The sequence below is a fragment of the Phyllobates terribilis genome, unplaced genomic scaffold (genome assembly GCF_046119375.1).
Source record: "Phyllobates terribilis strain yellow unplaced genomic scaffold, ASM4611937v1 Scaffold_3__8_contigs__length_932513732, whole genome shotgun sequence".
Taxonomy (NCBI): domain Eukaryota; kingdom Metazoa; phylum Chordata; class Amphibia; order Anura; family Dendrobatidae; genus Phyllobates; species Phyllobates terribilis.
In genome coordinates, this window is record NW_027362763.1 from 142,503,786 (window position 1) to 142,524,567 (window position 20,782).

The following is a 20,782-nucleotide window of genomic DNA, read 5'->3' on the forward strand; positions in this document are numbered from 1 at the left end:
GGCACATAAAGGTACTGTATGGGCCCATACGTATCTCTGGGTGGTGTATTATGGATCCATATAACATAAATCTGTAAGAGCGTCAATGTGCATGAGGCTTAGTTTCCAAAAATAGAAGTGCGTAAAAAGGATTTCTTACTGGAATCTGCACACTCTTCAGTTCCATCTTTTATAAATGGCTGCTCCTTCACATCCGCACCGCGGCTCGTCAGAGGACTGCGCATTGCTCATTCACTTTCAGTGACTTATACAACATGGCTTCATTCTTTAATCCTTGAAGATGTCATGGCAGTGACGAGGTTGTGTAAATCCTGCAGAATTTCTGACTTAATGAGAGGTTGTTAGAATTTATTAAAATATTCTAGATACATTTTATAGGAAATCCAGAAGGATAATGTCACAAAACATGGAGCACATTAGCGGTAACGGCATCCCCCCCTGACATCACCATGTCCTTGGATTGTGTCCTGCGAGGACTAAGGTGTGAAGTAGAGTCCTGTTGCCTTCGGTGTCTGGATGTGCGCCTGTATCCAGCTACAGATGAGTTTTCATAGGAAGGACCGCGTTTATCAACATATATAATCCTACTCAAGGTTAAATGCCGCCTACGCAGTAGATTTTTTTTTAATATGCTTAGAATTTGGCATATCATAGTACAAGCCAGAGGTGGTCTGTCTATCTAAGGAAACACTTAAGTGGGTAGAAAATAATTTTTCTAGCTATGTTCTTCCTTTTTGTATCTTTCCCTTTTGTTTTTTTTTGCATGTATTGTAATCCTTGTACCTAATGTATATGATTGTATAATTATATTATATAATTTCCAATTAAAGTGGTTGTCTCATTTGCAATCTTCAGGAGCGCACTGCTCCTCTGCCCTTCCTTTGGCTTCCTGCAGGCCAAGAAACTGTGTGTTCCTGATGATTGACATTTTGGGCCGGCGGCATCGCTGAGCTGCTGCCCAAACTGCGCTCTCAGACGCTGCCAGCAGAGGCAGCCTTTCCTCTACAGCAGCGGTGGTCAATTAATTTTACCGAGGGGCCACATGAGACACCTTGACTCTTCCATAGGGCCGAACCTGTACGTTGAAGTTAATTCTGTTCAATGTTGCCATTAACATGTTATTATTATTTTATATCAATATTAATTTTATTGCTTATTATTGAGCAGATCAAAACCATATAATTTACAGATTTTTATAAAGTTTAGAATTCATACTGCTCTTGTTATTCATCCCTTGTACTATGATCAACAGCTTCCCCAAAAAATATTATGATGTCCTCACAGTCCCCACACATAGTATGATGGTCCCATAGCTCCCCACACAGTATACTGGACCCCTCAGCCCCCCATACACAGTATGATACCCCCCACAACCCTGCATACAGTATGAGCCCCCACAGCCCTCAAAAAGTATGATACCACACACACAGTATGATGGCCCTTACACCCTCTATAGTCCCCCAATACAATATGATCCCCCGAAGCCCCCCAAAACAATGATGACCCTCACAGCATCCTCAACACAATATGATCCCCCCCACAGCCCACAAACACAGAATGGCCCCCACATTATTAACTCCAACATCTCCAACATGGTATAATGATTCCCCCACACAATATGACTCCCCAGAGCACCAACACAAAATGAGGATCCCTACAGCCCCAACACAGAATAAAGACCCCCACAGAATGATCCTCACAGCCCCCCAACACAGAATGAGGACCCTCACAGAATGATCAAAACAGCCACCCAACATAGAATGAGGACCCCCACCACAGTATGATCCCTCACAGAACCCAACATAGGATGAAGACCCCCACAATATGATCCCTCACAGCCCCTCAACACATATTGATGAACCCTGCACTGTATGCTCCCCCACAGCCCCCAACAGGGAATGAAAATACCCAAAGTATGATCCCCCCACAGCCCCCCAGCACATTATGATGTCCTCCACAATCCCCAAATACATGATGATGGCCACACATAGTCCGCCAACAAGTTAAAGTGAAAAAAATATACAATGTAATAACGTCATCGCGCCTGTCGTGGTGATGGGAGACACTCAGTCATATGGGCAGTATGGTGGAAGACGGAGCCTATGGATCCCTACTCCATTATTATATTCACCGTTATCTGTATCCTGAGGATGCAGATACTGAAGAAATTGAGACAGAGGACGGAGGTGGGGATGGCAGCGCGGCATGCGGCCTGCAAGCTTATATTTCCGGCCCTTTTGCTGTCTCAGGCTGTGGGCCAGATAGGAATAGCCCAAGGGCCAGATGTGGCCCACAGGCCGTAGTTTGCCCAGGTCTACTCTATAGCATCGGAGGAGCACTGGAGCTGTCCGGCCTGCTTCCGAGCAGCGCTTACAAGCTGTATAGCAAACAGGTAGCAAGCACACTCCTTGACTTAGAAATTGGACACATAGGAGGTGGCCGGTAACCTTGGCAGCATTTTATATACTGTAGAATTTAAAATCTCTGTGTTCTTGAGAAAGGAGAAGATTTGTAATGAGAGGTAAATTGCAAAGTTGCTTGTTTTTACAAGCACTTTGCAATTTTAATAAGATAAGACAACCCACTTAACTAATTGAGCATTTCACAGATCATAAATATATTTAATATATACATATCCTGCTTAATGTGTACATCAGGAGCAGGAATTTTGTTATGCAAAATGCTAATGATGTTAGGTATTTTAATATATTCATGAGCAATTTTACACCAAAATTTGTGACTGTCAGCTTTAATTGCATGTTTTATTAATTTACAGATACTGCTTTGTATTTGCTTTGGGATACCTCACCTTGTGCCAAATAGCGAGAGTCTATATATTTGATTATGGACAGTATTCTGCAGATTTTTCTGGGTAAGTACAATATTACTTATATTCAGATTTTTTTTTGCTCTTCTAATCTCAACTTCATCCCTTGATTTTTTTTTCAATTGATCTTAAAAGCTAAGTTTCATAATAATCAAAATACAATTAATACTATATAATGTATCATCGTTCTTATTTGCAGAAATAAAGTATATTCGGCCTGATTCATCATTTTGCGTATTTTTATTTTTTAACTCACTTTTCTTCCTTTGTCTTGTTGTATTCGTTCACTTTTTTTGCGACAAATTCTTCAAAGTGGCGCACGTGGTTCATGAATTTTGTGCAAAATCATAAATGCTTTTTATTTTTTACTTTTTTTACTGTTCTTTTTTTTTACTGTTGCAAATTTTTTAAAAAGTTGCAATTGATTGCTCAGTCAAAAACTTCTCGAAAACCCAAACCCCACCCAAAATGACTAATATATATATATATATATATATATATATATATATATATATATATATATATATATATATATATATATATATATATATATAAAAATATATATATATAATATATGAAAAAATAGGTGAACACATAAAAACTAGACTTTAAAAAAGGAGCAGGTTAAAAAGAAAAATTTAAAAACAGGCGAAGAACACCAAAAATTAGACAAAAGGCAGAAATGCAATAATGAATGGGGCCTCTAAAGTAATTTAAAATACAGTGTTGTATAATAATTACCGGCACATGTAGATCCACATAATAATTTAATATTGACACAGAATAATGAAATAAGAATTAAATAAAATGTAATATTGACACAGAATAATGGTAAATACAATCTCTATTAATATTATATAAAATGTGTCTCTTTGGAAATAAATGCTTACACCTGATGTTCCACTATAGGTTCTTTTATGATGACACATTCCCTTTAATGTAAGCTAGCCCAGTGATCAATGGTCATGGTCATGATTGTCTATATAATTTCCCTTCAGAAGCCAGTCATATAACGTAAGGATGAATCAGGTCATCCTGAGTTAGGGCCCCTCTTTTCTAGAGGAAGGGGTCTGAGTGGCGGACCACCTTCTATAATGACAAGAGGTGAGTATTCGCGGCCTCTGCTCCATTCATTTTCTATGGACTGATGGATATAGCTGAGCAGTGTTCTCGGCAGTCCCATAGACAATAAATGGAACGTTCTCAAGGTTCCTGAATTCTGTTCTCGGAATAGTGAATAAGTTGACTTTTGGGGAATAATTCTTTAAAGTAACTAGTGTGGCTTACTTGGAACTTGACCACCTTTGGAATAGACGTTAGAAGTACTGCTAGTTAATCTAAAAAAGGTTTTCAATATACTGCATGATGTATTTCAAACAATGCATGTTGAAAACGTGACACATCCTCAGAATAGAGAGGACACCTGCTAGGTTCAGTTTCTTGAAGCCATTGAAGAATAATTATTTCAAGGCTATAACGGCATAGACTTGCGTAACCCAAAACTGAATGCTGCTAGAAAGGATTTGTAGCATAATATAATGTTACTTATTAAATGTGGATCAAACATCTTTATTCTGAAACATTCCCAGCATCACAATAGGATGCCGCTGACTACATGAAGTCAAGAGACATGTCGGATTAATACTTCTGATGCCAACAAAAGTTGATTTTTTCGTATGTCCTATGACTTTAGACCGAAGATCTTCTATATAACCAATGACTCTGAGGAGATCTTTTATGACCTATGATTTTGGAAAAACTATCTTCTGTATGACCTTTGACAATAGGGTAATGATCTTCTATATGACCAATGACTGAAAAAGAGGATCTTCTGTATAAACTGAGCAGAAGAGCTTTCTTATGACTTATTCCTTTAGGTTGAGCACCTTCTATATGACTAATGACATCTTTTACATTACCAGCGACTCTTGGAAGAGGACCTTCTATATGAATGTGACTGTGAAGAGGAGCTTCCTTATGACCTATTATTCTGGGAAGATGACTCCAGCATAAGGATATTGTATATAATCTAAGACACTGGAAAAAAAATTTCGGATCTTTAAAACTGAAAATTATCTTGTGTATAATCTTCAAATTTGGTGAAAAAAGTGATCTTTTATATAATATGTGACTCTGGGGAAATATACAGTGGGTACGGGAAGTATTCAGACCCCTTTACATTTTTCACTCTTTGTTTCATTGCAGCCATTTGGTAAATTCTAAAAAGTTCATTTTTTTCTCATTAAAGTACACTCAGCACCCCATCTTGACTGAAAAAAAACAGAAATGTAGAAATTTTTGCAAATTTATTAAAAAAGAAAAACTGAAATATCACATGGTCATAAGTATTCAGACCCTTTGCTCAGACACTCATATTTAAGTCACATGCTGTCCATTTCCTTGTGATCCTCCTTGAGATGGTTCTACTCCTTCATTGGAGTCCAGCTGTGTTTAGTTAAACTGATAGGACTTGATTTGGAAAGGCACACACCTGTCTATATAAGACCTCACAGCTCACAGCACATGTCAGACCAAATGAGAATCATGAGCTCAAAGGAGCTGCCCAAGGAGCTCAGAGACAGAATTGTGGCAAGGCACAGATCTGGCCAAGGTTACAAACGAATTTCTGCATTACTCAAGGTTCCTAAGAGCACAGTGACCTCCATAATCCTTAAATGGAAGACGTTTGGGACCACCAGAAGTCTTCCTAGACCTGGCTGTCCAGCCAAACTGAGCAATCGTGGGAGAAGAGCCTTGGTGAGAGAGGTAAAGAAGAACCCTAAGATCACTGTGGCTGAGCTCCAGAGATGCAGTAGGGAGATGGGAGAAAGTTCCACAAAGTCAACTATCACTGCAGCCCTCCACCAGTCGGGCCTTTATGGCAGAGTGGCTCGACAGAAGCCTCTCCTCAGTGCAAAACATATGAAAGCCCGCATAGAGTTTGCTCAAAAACAGATGAAGGACTCCCAGACTATGAGAAATAAGATTCTCTGGTCTGATGAGACGAAGATAGAACTTTTTGGTGATAATTCTAAGCAGTATGTGTGGAGAAAACCAGGCACTGCTCATCACCTGCCCAATACAATCCCAACAGTGAAACATGATGGTGGCAGCATCATGCTATGGGGGCATTTTTCAGCTGCAGGGACAGGACGACTAGTTGCAATTGAAGGAAACATGAATGTGGCCAAGTACAGAGATATCCTGTATGAAAACCTCTTCCAGGGTGCTCTGGACCTCAGACTTGGCTGAAGGTTCACCTTCCAACAAGACAATGACCCTAAGCACACAGCTAAAACAACAAAGGAGTGGCTTCAGAACAACTCTGTGACCATTCTTGACTGGCCCAGCCAGAGCCCTGACCTAAACCCAATTGAGCATCTCTAGAGAGACCTGAAAATGGCTGTCTACCAACGTTCACCATCCAACCTGACCGAACTGGAGAGGATCTGCAAGGAAGAATGGCAGAGGATCCCCAAATCCAGGTGTGAAAAACTTGTTGCATCATTCCCAAGAAGACTCATGGCTGTACTAGCTCAAAAGGGTGCTTCTACTCAATACTGAGCAAAGGGTCTGAATACTTATGACCATGTGATATTTCAGTTTTTCTTTTTTAATAAATTTGCAAAAATTTCTACATTTCTGTTTTTTTTCAGTCAAGATGGGGTGCAGAGTGTACATTAATGAGAAAAAAATGAACTTTTTAAAATTTACCAAATGGCTGCAATGAAACAAAGAGTGAAAAATGTAAAGGGGTTTGAATACTTTCCGTACCCACTGTATTCTGAATGACCAATGTGAATTTTGGGGATTGGGTTTGTATGACCTTTATATAATCAATGTGACAAGAGAAAGGATCTTCTGCATGGCCTCTACTCTAGGGTGAGGATTGTCTGTATATGTTTAGGATTTACAGAAGATTTTCTCTAAGAATCTACTAGTTCTGGAGAAAGGATTTTCTATATGTTTTGTAGTTTCTGGGAGAGGATCTTATGTACATCTTATACTTCCCTATGTCTTGTAGTTTTGGGGGATGGATCATCTTGTAGTTTTAGGAAGAGGATCTGCTGTAGATCCTACAGTTCCAGTGGAAAAGGTCTTCTGTATGTTTTGTAGTTTCGGGGCATGGATCTTATGAACATCTTACAGTTCTGTGAAGCTGATCTACAGTATGTTTTGTAGTTCTGAGGAGAAGATCTGCTGTACATCTTATAGTTCTGGGGAAATAATCTTCTGAATGTAGTAATTTCGGGGGAAGGATTTTATGAACAAATTACAGATTTGGTAAGCAGATCTGCTGTATATCTTATAGTTCTGGGGAAAGGATCTTCTGTATGTAGTAGTTTTGGGGGAAGGATCTTATGAACAATTTACAGTTTTGGGAAGATCTCCTGTACATCTTATAGTTCTGAGGAGATGCTATTTTATATATCTTATAGTTCCTAAGATAGGATCTCCTGAACATCTTATAGTTCCGGAGAGACGATCTCCAGTATGTTTTGTAGTTTCAAGGAGAGGACTTTCTATACATCTTATAGTTCTGGAGAAGGTATCTCCAGTATGTCTTGTAGTTTCTGGGAGATGAACTGTATATCTTATAGTTCTGAGGAGGTTATCTTCTGTATGTCTTGTAGGTTTTTTGGATCTTAGATAGGATCTTCTGTACATTTTATATTTCTGGAAGATGCTCTAATGTATATCTTACAGTTCTGGACAGATGATCCTCTGTATGGCCCGCAGTTCTGGGAAGGACGTAGAATTTTCAAATCTGTCTTTCAATAATACACTGCTCAAAAAAATAAAGGGAACACTCAAATAACACATCCTAGATCTGAATGAATGAAATATTCTCATTGAATACTTTGTTCTGTACAAAGTTGAATGTGCTGACAACAAAATCACACAAAAATCATCAATGGAAATCAAATTTATTAACCAATGGAGGCCTGGATTTGGAGTCCCCCTCAAAATTAAAGTGGAAAAACACACTACAGGCTGATCCAACTTTGATGTAATGTCCTTAAAACAAGTCAAAATGAGGCTCAGTATTGTGTGTGGCCTCCATGTGCCAGTATGACCTCCCTACAACGCCTGGGCATGCTCCTGATGAGGTTGTGGATGGTCTCCTGTGGGATCTCCTCCCAGACCTGGACTAAAGCATCCGCCAACTCCTGGACAGTCTATGGTGCAACGTGACGTTTGTGGATGGAGCAAGACATGATGTCCCAGATGTGCTCAATCGGATTCAGGTCTGGGGAACGGGCGGGCCAGTCCATAGCTTCAATGCCTTCATCTTGCAGGAACTGCTGACACACTCCAGCCACATGAGGTCTGGCATTGTCCTGCACTAGGAGGAACCCAGGGCCAATCGCACCAGCATATGGTCTCACAAGGGGTCTGAGGATCTCATCTTGGTACCTAATGACAGTCAGGCTACCTCTGGCGAGCACATGGAGGGCTGTGCGGCCCTCCAAAGAAAAGCCACCGCACACCATTACTGACCCACTGCCAAACCAGTCATGCTGAAGGATGTTGCAGGCAGCAGATCGCTCTCCACGGCGTCTCCAGACTCTGTCACGTCTGTCACATGTGCTCAGTGTGAACCTGCTTTCATCTGTGAAGAGCACAGGGCGCCAGTGGCGACTTTGCCAATCCTGGTATTCTGTGGTAAATGCAAAGTGTCCTGCACGGTGTTGGGCTGTGAGCACAACCCCCATCTGTGGACGTCGGGCCCTCATACCATCCTCATGGAGTCGGTTTCTAACCGTTTGTGCAGACACATGCACATTTGTGGCCTGCTGGAGGTCATTTTGCAGGGCTCTGGCAGTGCTCCTCCTGTTCCTCCTTGCACAAAGGAGGAGGTAGCGGTCCTGTTGCTGGGTTGTTGCCCTCCTACGGCCCCTCCACGTCTCCTGGTGTACTGGCCTGTCTCCTGGTAGCGCCTCCAGCCTCTGGACACTACGCTGACAGACACAGCAAACCTTCTTGCCACAGCTCGCATTGATGTGCCATCCTGGATGAGCTGCACTACCTGAGCAACTTCTGTGGGTTGTAGAGTCCGTCTCATGCTACCACGAGTGTGAAAGCACAACCAACATTCAAAAGTGACCAAAACATCAGCCAGAAAGCATTGGTACTGAGATGTGGTCTGTGGTCCCCACCTGCAGAACCAGTTGTCTTGATAATTGGCAATAATTTCCATCTATTGTCTATTCCATTTGCACAACAGCATGTGAAATTGATTGTCAATCAGTGTTGCTTCCTAAGTGGACAGTTTGATTTTACAGAAGTTTGATTTACTCGGAGTTATATTCTGTTGTTTAAGTGTTCCCTTTATTTTTTTGAGCAGTGTATAAAAGATCAATAGTATTTATTATATATGAGAACTATTATATGTAGACTCACCAAGCAGCGTGCATAACGTTATATCTTCATCACATTTTAGTTTGCCTGGTTCCATTTTGAGTGCATTTTTCATAATTTAGTGTTTTAATTTTATGTTCATTTTTATTATTGTAAAATTGTTTCACTTATTTTCTTTATCTAAAGGCCAATGATGATTATTACACAGAAAATAACAAGCTTGGCTTTTGAAATCCGAGATGGTAAGATGACATATTTATGTTATACTTTAATGAGTGTTTGTTTTCAAGTATATTGATGGTAATGTCATATCCCTGTTATATTATTATTATTTATTATTATAGCACCATTTATTCCATGGCGCTTTACATATGAAATATGATTATGTGATTTCTATTGAATATATGTTTTCTTTAAACCTAACAGAATAACTATTAATAATTCATTTTAATTACAGTTTTGGAGATTTTGAGCAATTCTAGAGGTTGTCCACAAAATGTTTAGATGTGTTCTTTATGGAATTCTATATAAATTGCTAATGTAATTTACTGTTTCACCCCCAGTCCGTGTTAGTCTTGTCAGCTACACTTTTGCCTGTTTTTGAAAATGTTACCAATATAGGCAGGGCCGGCTCCAGGTTTTTGTGGGCCTTGGGTGAAAGAGTCTCAGTGGGCCCCTTTAACACATACCACAATTCATGATGCAGAGATACCGCAGAGAAATATATATATAGTACAAGGCCAAAGATTTCACTTCTTACATTACATGACCGATATCTATTGTAAATTCCACAGTAGCTCAGAAACCGGGGAATCGCTCCATATAGAATACTGGCCCCCATAAAATGCTCCATACAGGATACTGGCCCCCATATAACGCTCCGTACAGGATAATGGCCCCCTTGTAATGCTCCATACTGAATACTGGCCCCCAAATAATGCTCCATACAGAATACTGAGCCCCATATAACGCTTCATACAGGATACTGGCCCCCTTATAACGCTCCATACAGGATACTGGCCCCCATATAACGCTCCATATAGAATACTGGCCCCCACATAATGCTCCATGCAGGCTGATCCCCCCCCACATAAGGCCTTATGCAGGCTGTTCCCCCCACATAATGCCCCATGCAGGCTGTTCTCCCCATATAATGCCCCATGCAGGATGTCACCCCCCCAATTATAATGCCCCATGCAGGATGTCATCCCCCTTATAATGCCCCATGCATTATGTCACCACCTTTTATAATGCCCCATGCATTATGTCACCCCCCTTATAATGCCCCATGCAGGATGTCACCCCCCCTTATAATGGCCCATGCAGGATGTCGCCCCCCCATATAATGCCCTATGCAGGATGTCACCCCCACCCCCTTATAATGAACCATACAGGATGTCACCCCCCCTTATAATGGCCCATGCATTATGTCACCCCCCCCCCTTATAATGCCCCATGCAGGATGTCAACCCCCCCTTATCATACCCCATGCATTATGTCACCTCCCTTATAGTGCCCCATGCAGGATGTCACACCCCCCTCCCTTATAATGCCCCATGCAGGATGTCACACACCCCCCTCCCTTATAATGCCCCATGCAGGATGTCACACTTCCCCCTCCCTTATATTGCCCCATGCAGGATCTCATTCCCCCCCCTTATAATGCCCCATGCAGGATGTCACCTCTCCCCCACTCCCTTATAATGCCCCATGCAGAATGTCACCTCCCCCCCTCCCTTATAATGCCTCATGCAGGATGTCACCCCCCCTCCCTTATAATGTCCCATGCAGGATGTCACCTCCCCCCCACCCTTATAATGCCCCATGCAGGATGTCACCTCTCCCCCCTCCCTTATAATTCCCCTTGCAGTATGTCACCCCCCCTCCCTTATAATGCCCCATGCAGGATGTCACTCCCCCCTTTTAATGCCCCATGCGGGATGTCACTTCCCCCCCTTTTAATGCCCCTTGCAGGATGTCACCCCCCGCATATAATGCCTCCATACATTAAAAAAAATAAAAAGTCAAATACTCACCTCACTCCTCCTCACCTGCTGCCGCTGCTCCGGACTCCTCAGCGTCGCCGGCGTCTTCCCGCTCTGCGCTGCCTGTGACGGCTCAGGAGAGAGCGCGGTGGAAAGACGTCACCGCGCTCTCTGACCTGAGACATCATAGTCAGAGGACGCGGAAGAGACCTGAGCTTCTGCGGAGGCACGGGGAGGGGTAAGCATTGTGCCGGGGCCCTGAGCAAGCGGGGGTAAGCAAGGGCTTACACCGTTCTCCTCCGCTCACGGGTCACGGCACTTGCCCGGGTGCACCGGTGCTGACACCGGCCCTGTATATAGGGTATGTCATCAGTGCCATGTGTAAGGGGAACAGGCTGACTTGTGCAGCTATTGAATGAACCAGTCAGCCAGCCCCATTCACTTACTATGCATACGCATTGACAGAGAAGGGAGCTGGCTTAGTATGGACCTGTTATGATTGACAGTCTGAGCCTAGACTTCTCATAATGGGGTGGCTGTGGGTTTCCAGACCTCAGTGACCTCAGCATGATGTAGGCAGTGTAAGGGCCTAGAACACAATCTTTGGTTGCCCATTCTTGGCGTTGTATATATGCACCTGTGTTATGTACATACACACACTAATATATATAGAGTAGTATATATCATCTATATAGATGTATATCTATACATTTATGTATATATAGATTTAGATATAAACATATATATATATATATATATATTTTAAAAATCACTAAATATACAGTACAGACCAAAAGTTTAGACACATCTTCTCATTTAAAGATTTTTCTGTATTTTCATGACTATTAAAATTGTACATTCACACTGAAGGCATCAAAACTATGAATTAACACATGTGGAATTATATACTTAACAAAAAAGTGTGAAACAACTGAAAATATGTCTTATATTCTAGGTTCTTCAAAGTAGCCACCTTTTACTTTGATGACTGCTTTGCACACTCTTGGCATTCTCTTGATGAGCTTCAAGAGGTAGTCACTGGAAATGGTTTTCACTTCACAGGTGTGCCCTGTCAGGTTTAATAAGTGGGATTTCTTGCCTTATAAATGGGGTTGGGACCATCAGTTGTGTTGTGCAGAAGTCTGGTGGATACACAGCTGATAGTCCTACTGAATAGACTGTTAGAATTAGTATTATGGCAAGAAAAAAGCAGCTAAGTAAAGAAAAACGAGTGGCCATCATTACTTTAAGAAATGAAGGTCAGTCAGTCCGAAAAATTGGGCAAATTTTGAAAGTGTCCCCAAGTGCAGTTGCAAAAACCATCAAGCGCTACAAAGAAACTGGCTCACATGAGGACCGCCCAGGAAAGGAAGACCAAGAGTCACCTCTGCTTCTCAGGATAAGTTTATCCAAGTCACCAGCCTCAGAAATCGCAGGTTACCAGCAGCTCAGATTAGAGACCAGGTCAATGCCACACAGAGTTCTAGCAGCAGACACATCTCTACAACAACTGTTAAGAGGAGACTTTGTGCAGCAGGCCTTCATGGTAAAATAGCTGCTAGGAAACCACTGCTAAGGACAGGCAACAAGCAGAAGAGACTTGTTTGGGCTAAAGAACGCAAGGAATGGACATTAGACCCGTGGAAATCTGTGCTTTGGTCTGATGAGTCCAAATTTGAGATCTTTGGTTCCAACCACCGTGTCTTTGTGCGACGCAGAAAAGGTGAACGGATGGACTCTACATGCCTGGTTCCCACCGTGAAGCATGGAGGAGGAGGTGTGATGGTGTGGGGGTGCTTTGCTGGTGACACTGTTGGGGATTTATTCAAAATTGAAGGCATACTGAACCAGCATGGTTACCACAGCATCTTGCAGCGGCATGCTAGTTGGACCATCATTTATTTTTCAACAGGACAATGACCCCAAACACACCTCCAGGCTGTGTAAGGGCTATTTGACCAAGAAGGAGAGTGATGGGGTGCTACGCCAGATGACCTGGCCTCCACAGTCACCAGACCTGAACCCAATCGAGATGGTTTGGGGTGAGCTGAACCGCAGAGTGAAGGCAAAAGGGCCAACAAGTGCTAAGCATCTCTGGGAACTCTTTCAACATTGTTGGAAGACCATTTCCGGTGACTACCTCTTTAAGCATAACAAGAGAATGCCAAGAGTGTGAAAAGCAGTCATCAAAGCAAAAGGTGGCTACTCTGAAGAACCTAGAATATAAGACATATTTTCAGTTGTTTCACACTTTTTTGTGAAGTATATAATTCCACATGTGTTAATTCATAGTTTTGATGCCTTCAGTGTGAATGTACAATTTTCATAGTCATGAAAATACAGAAAAATCTTTAAATGAGAAGGTGTGTCCAAACTTTTGGTCTGTACTGTATGTATAGGGAAAACAGGGTAGTCAAATTTAATTACCATTGTGGGCATTGTGTTGGTGAATGGCGCCACACTCAGTCAGACAAGAGAAGGCAGGAGGTTCTGTAAACTTGAAACTGTATGAGAATATCTGCATACTAGGAACCAAGGAATATGAGCAGTGATTTAGCCATCCTGAGACTGTATAGGAGTCTCAAGATGGCACTTTCAAGGTGGGTGGTCGCTGAGTGTGGGAGTGGGTAAGCTGTGGGTGATTACAGCTGTCTCTTGAAAAATGTAGTCTAGAGGCACCTGAAGGAAAGACCTACAATACAGGAACAATAACAGAAAACAGTAATGGCTTCAGAGGACTATAAAAAAACTTGTATTGAATAATAAAGGTACCAGAAGGGTTTGGTGCTCATAGCAGGGACAACTAGATCTTTATTTGCCCAAAAATCCCTTTAATGATCGCTAAGGGTCTGAGCTTTGAGAGAAGGGGACACATCAAACCTGGTCACTCTACTTTGCACGAAATTACAAACCCCCTCAACTTGAATGAATCCGTATTGCAGTGAGATGTCAAAAGCGCCCCTCCTGTGCAGAGAAAAGACTGTCCTGAAGCTCTGCCGTTGCCCCTTAATTCTCAGGATTATGGGGGTCCTTGAAGTTGGACCTGCACGGTTGTACCGATCATGGCAGCATATCCTAGCGATTTGTCATTGCTTCCTGAGATGAGAAAACAACTAATTATTACTTCTGATTTATTTATACACAATGTGCCCAGAAGAAAGTAACGTTTCAGCACCCTGCGGACCCCCAGCCCAGGACCTGCGTTCTCTTCTATAGTCTTGTTATCGCTGTACAATGACAATATCAATTCAACATCCTCAAACTTTTCATAAACATGTTTATCAGAGGTGCTATTTCTAGCGAGACATCACAATCCCCACGAGACGACTGGTCTACAGCTCAACATTAATTTATCAGCTCAACAAAGCGGCCCCCAAACTACGTAGAACCCACAGGGGTATGTCAGTAACACAAGGCAGGAGGAGCATGGACTGTAGGAAAGCCATGAAATTGAATGCACACAGATAGATGGCAACAATGAGCCTAGCGCTGGTATTAACTACAGCGCCGGTGGTTAATGGACAGTGTTCACCAAATTTTGTAGACTGAATTTTGTTGTGCATAATACTGATTAAATGATTTATAGAACTGCTGGTTTCCGCTTGCCAGAGATCAGTGCATTGTGGGGGCTCGGTTGATACTGTAGTTTAGGTGCCTATACACATTATGTTGGCTGATGTCAGAAGACCCTCAGATGACCCTCTAATATGTATGGAGATGTCCTGACACTCCCTAGATGGCAGATGTAGGTGGAAAGAAAGATTGGACATGTTGAATTTCTACATGCCCAGTCCTTTTTTCTTATGGGAAATAAGACACTGCCAGGGTTTTCTGGCAGCGGCTTTTCTGACAGATACCTTCTCTTTATTATATGGGGAAAACCACATTAATTCATAAAATATACAAAAAATAAAAAACACACTGGATAATTTTCTGGCATCTTCCCAAAACAGAGTCCAACATATCATGTGACATGTCTAGGTACACTGAAGAAATGTAAATCTTATCCTAAATATCTAGAATTCCTAAAGACAATTGTACCCCCCCCCTTCATCGCATTGACTCATATTGATTCCCACCTTTAAACCCTTTTAATCTCTCCCAAGAAGGCACAGTAGCCTGTTCCCCATAATTTGTCCCGCTGTTGCACATAGGTCAGTCTAAGAGTAAAGGTAAGGAAAGACACTCTGCAGCCTCTCAGTGAGCTCAGCGACTCTAAGCAGCTCGTGCCGTCAACTCGTATGGAGCCTCTGACTGGCTGCAGCGCTGTACACGTAACACCAGCACTGCAGGCAATAACAGACACTGGGAAAAGTGGGTAAGACTCGGCGCTGGACCTGGGGAGAATGAGTAAAGCACAGCTTGTTTTGTTTTTAAAACAAACTACAGCCGGGAGGGGCAGAGGTTTTCCTAAACTAGAAGCCCTCTTTAAGATTAGCATTTTATGAATCCCGTTGAGATTTTAATATCAGGAAAAAAAACTTTCAAAAAGAATCATACAGCCATTCTGATATGCCTTATCAAAGTAAGTACACTAGCCTCATCAGCTCTAAGACATCTATTAGTTTATTAGAGCTTTTATTTCTTTTTTGCAGGGGATATTTTTTTTACGTTTGGGACAACTCTCCCAATAGGTCTCAGTCTCCTCACAAAATTACAAGTGAAAGGAGAAGCAATGAGCTGTGGGAGAACACAGTGCAGCTTTTGTAATCTCATTTGCTACCTTTGCAGAGTGCAGCAGTCAAGATGAGTTTGACAACGGCTGCTGCGCTCTGCATAGGCAGTGACTAAGATGACAAAGCTCTCAGTTTAATGAAGTAAGCTTTGTCATTTCGGTTACTGCCTTTGCACAACGCAACAACCGATAATCAAATCTTCTTGACTACGCTCTGCTTGGGAACCTACGGTGAAGCGGAGTCAAACGAGATGTCAAAGCAAACCTTGGCTGCTTTAGTCATCCGGCATGTCGGCCGCAGGCTCCTAACGCACCCTTGCGCTGCTCTAAGAAGAAGCAGTTGAAGTAGGGGAGCGGAAAATGAAATTTTGTGCCCAAATAGAATTTGGAGCCAGAGGAACAATAAATTCTTGGTACTGGAATACCTCTTTAAGGGAATTGATGGAAAGCTAGGACTCACTGATGGATACACACCCTTATGGGTGAAGTCAGGTGGCCGTATTAATTGTAACGCAGTGTATGGACTGGCCGGCAGCTCTCCCCACCTGAGCATGACAGCTTCATGTATTTCTATGCAGCTGTCAAGATCGGGTGGGTAGAGCCGCCGGCCAGTCTGAGCACTGCCTTCTGATTTATATGGCCACCTGATTGCTCCCTTACATGGCTTCATGTGTTTGGAGTCATAGATATTTGATGGATATACAGATATACAATATATGGCGGTGTCATGGGATGGATGGACACGCAAACTGTGTAACGCATCTCCTCGTTCATTTTATACCGTGTGACTGCACTACGCAGTCTGTGAAACAACTTCCACAGCTTTCTGTATCTTCATTGAACATCTTCAGAATTTCTAAGCTCCTCTCTTTATTCAGCGCTTGCAAATGTAATTACACATGGAAATGTGCAGTTTTTCCCTGTCATTTAGGATGCTTTCCACCGTCACTTGCTAATTACACACTGGCATGATTAATGAGCAATTGCTCCGTACTATATACCAGATTCTAACAGGAGATAATCAACCTGTGGATTACCAGCTGCACTGGCAGAAAAAGCATGCTGGGAGGTGTAGTCCCACAGCAGCTGGAGATCCAGAGCATTCCTACTGTTTTCTAAGGTTTCTGCTGTTTATGTAGGTGGCTGATGGTTGTGGAGGGTGGACCGTGACCGGCCCTTTTATGTATTTTTCTTTTCATTCCATCTCTTTAAGGAGTCTTTTGTAAAGAAGAAACACTGACCCCAAGTCAGAGAAGACTGGCCGTCAGGTAAGAAGAAATTACTTTTTATAATTTGATTAGTATTTTGCTTTTCATGACTTTTGATCTGATTTATGATAAATCTATATAACTATAGGGGGTGCTAATGACGTCACCTAGAGACTCCTGACAGATAAGAACATGCCGATATTATAAATGGCACATGGATAGTCGGGGGTCCTGTTACTAATATTGCTTGGGAGCCCCAGGACTGTGGTGGAAATATCATTGGTACAACCTGTGCAGCCGCACAGAGGCCCAAGAGGTCAGGAAGCCACATCCACCTCCAAAGCAGGAGCATAGTGACATGTTAAGCCTGTCAAGGTGAGGAGACTTTTAAGCCACAATGCTCCTCTGGGAAATATGCAAATTGTCTCTTGAGAGAGGAAGAGAGCTTGAACTCTAGTGCCACCTATAGGAAGTAGCAATCCTAAAAGTCAATATCAACCCTTTAACGAGCCTTGTCACATGACTTAGGATAATAGTCACAATGCTGCTCTGGGAAATATGCCAACCAGATCTCACACTTTGCCCTAATGAGGGGCAGTTCCCCGAAACACAGTGTCTGCAAATTGAGATTTTGGTTTTGCCTTTTATCCTAAGTCATGTGACAAGGCTCGTTAGAGAGTTGTTATTGACTGTTAGGATTGCTACTTCCTATAGGTGGCGCTAGAGTTCTAGTCCTCTTCCTCTATGAAGAGATAATTTGCATCTGTCAGGGAAACACTATTTTTTTTGTCTCTGCTGTGTTTTCAGCTGTCTGTACACCTATCTCACATGGCCCCCATAAACATTAACACTTGGCTGATCTCTGACATCGGCTTTTCTCTCATGGAAAGAACACTATTTCTGGCTATTTTATGTATTATATTCTCCCGGGCAGGCTATACCTCTTAGGTTATGTGCACACAGTGCATTTTTTTCTGCGTTTTTTTTCCATGTATAATTGGCCCCAAAAACGCATGTTAATCCTTATGCCAGCATTGCCTATGAGAATTTTGAAGATCTGTGCATATGATCAGGAATTTTCCTGACAGGATTTCATGTGCGTTTAAATCTGCAGTATGTCAATTCTTTGTGCGTTTTTGCCTGCGTATTCCGTATGTAATGTATTGTTAAAACGCACCAAAAATGGAATTTCCGCAGTGTTTTTGCTGCCAAGAGGTGCAGAAACGATGCAGAAATTTCTGCACAAAATATTGATCGTGCGCACATACCCTTAATGTGCAGTTGACTCTGAGCTGGAGAGAGGAAACTAGCTGCATTGATTTCTCCCATATACAGAAAGGTGGATTCCTGCGCTTCATTTCCTTGATAGATAGCAACATAGATTCATAGAAAGATAGAAAGAGTGATAGATAAGATAATATGAATATGATAGATATTAGATAATATGGATAGATAAGATAGAAAAGATATGAATTATACGATAGATAAGATCTATCTAATATGTATATTATCAATCCATATATAATCTATATCCAAATCTATCTATTATTTATTTATTTATCTATCTATCTATCCCATATCTATCTATCCAATATCTATCTATCTATCTATCTATCTATCTATCTATCTATCCAATATCTATCTATCTATCTATCTATCTATTGCATCTATCTATCTATCTATTGCATCTATCTATCTATCTATCTATCTATCCATCCATCTATTTATTGTATCTATCTATCTATCTATCTATCTATCTATCTATCTATCTATCTATCTATCCATCTATTTATTGTATCTATCTATCTATCTATCTATCTATCTATCTATCTATCTATCTATCTATCTATCTATCTATCTATCTATCTATCTATCTATCTATCTATCTATCTACAGTGGTGGCCAAAAGTATTGGCACCCCTGCAATTCTGTCAGATAATACTCAGTTTCTTCCTGAAAATGATTGCAATCACAAATTCTTTGGTATTATTATCTTCATTTAATTTGTCTTCAATGGAAAAAACACAAAAGAGAATGAAGCAAAAATCAAATCATTGATCATTTCACACAAAACTCCAAAAATGGGCCGGACAAAAGTATTGGCACCCTCAGCCTAATACTGGGTTGCACAACCTTTAGCCAAAATAACTGTGAACAACCGCTTCCGGTAACCATCAATGAGTTTCTTACAATGCTCTGCTAGAATTGTAGACCATTCTTCTTTGGCAAACTGCTCCAGGTCCCTGATATTTGAAGGGTGCCTTCTCCAAACTGCCATTTTGAGATCTCTCCACAGGTGTTCTATGGGATTCAGGTCTGGACTCATTGCTGGCCACCTTAGAAGTCTCCAGTGCTTTCTCTCAAACCATTTTATAGTGCTTTTGGAAGTGTGTTTTGGGTCATTATCCTGCTGGAAGACCCATGACCTCTGAGGGAGACCCAGCTTTCTCACACTGGGCTCTACATTATGCTGCAAAATTTGTTGGTAGTCTTCAGACTTCATAATGCCATGCACACGGTCAAGCAGTCCAGTGCCAGAGGCAGCAAAGCAACCCCAAAACATCAGGGAACCTCCGCCATGTTTGACTGTGGGGACCGTGTTCTTTTCTTTGAATGCCTCTTTTTTTTTCCTGTACACTCTATGTTGATGCTTTTTCCCAAAAAGCTCTACTTTTGTCTCATCTGACCAGAGAACATTCTTCCAAAACGTTTTAGGATTTCTCAGGTAAGTTTTGGCAAACTCCAGCCTGGCTTTTTTATGTCTCAGGGTAAGAAGTGGGGTCTTCCTGGGTATCCTACCATACAGTCCCTTTTCATTCAGACGCCGACAGATAGTACGGGTTGACACTGTTGTACCCTCGGACTGCAGGGCAGCTTGTACTTGTTTGGATGTTAGTCGAGTCTTTATCCACCATCCGCACAATCTTGCGTTGAAATCTCTCGTCAATTTTTCTTTTCCATCCACATCTAGGGAGGTTAGCCACAGTGCCATGGGCTTTAAACTTCTTGATGACACTGCGCACGGAAGACACAGGAACATTCAGGTCTTTGGAGATGGACTTGTAGCCTTGAGATTGCTCATGCTTCCTCACAATTTGGTTTCTCAAGTCCTCAGACAGTTCTTTGGTCTTCTTTCTTTTCTCCATGCTCAATGTGGTACACACAAGGACACAGGACAGAGGTTGAGTCAACTTTAATCCATGTTAACTGGCTGCAAGTGTGATTTAGTTATTGCCAACACCTGTTAGGTGCCACAGGTAAGTTACAGGTGCTGTTAATTACACGAATTAGAGAAGCATCACATGATTTTTCAAACAGTGCCAATGCTTTTGTCCACCCCCTTTTTTAGGTTTGGTGTGGAATTGTATCCAATTTGGCTTTAGGACAATTCTTTTTGTGTTTTTTCATTGAAGAAAAATTAAATGAAGATAATAATACCAAAGAATTTGTGATTGCAATCATTTTCAGGAAGAAACTGAGTATTATCTGACAGAATTGCAGGGGTGCCAATACTTTTGGCCAGCACTGTATCTATCTATTATCTATATATCTCATATCTATCTATTATCTATCCATCCATCTATCTATTATCTATCTATCTATCTATCTATCAATATAGCTATCTATCTATCTATCTATCTATCTACTGTATCTATCTATCTATCTATCTATCCCCTATCTATCTATCTATCTATCTATCTATCTATCTATCTATCATCGCTTT

At 41.6% G+C, this 20,782-nt stretch overlaps 1 protein-coding gene across 2 annotated transcripts in view; it reads left to right on the plus strand.

Moving 5' to 3' along the window:
* The window catches only part of MBOAT2 (membrane bound glycerophospholipid O-acyltransferase 2), a 254,036-nt gene that overhangs the window by 160,339 nt on the left and 72,915 nt on the right, over positions 1-20,782 (plus strand). For both annotated transcript variants that reach the window (XR_012318348.1, XM_073674185.1), the window contains exons 4-6: positions 2,777-2,872; positions 9,377-9,432; positions 17,064-17,118. Coding sequence is in view for 1 of the 2 variants with exons in the window: in XM_073674185.1 (XP_073530286.1) it covers positions 2,777-2,872; positions 9,377-9,432; positions 17,064-17,118 (207 nt within the window). In the remaining variant the exon portion in view is untranslated. The remainder of the gene's footprint in view (positions 1-2,776; positions 2,873-9,376; positions 9,433-17,063; positions 17,119-20,782) is intronic.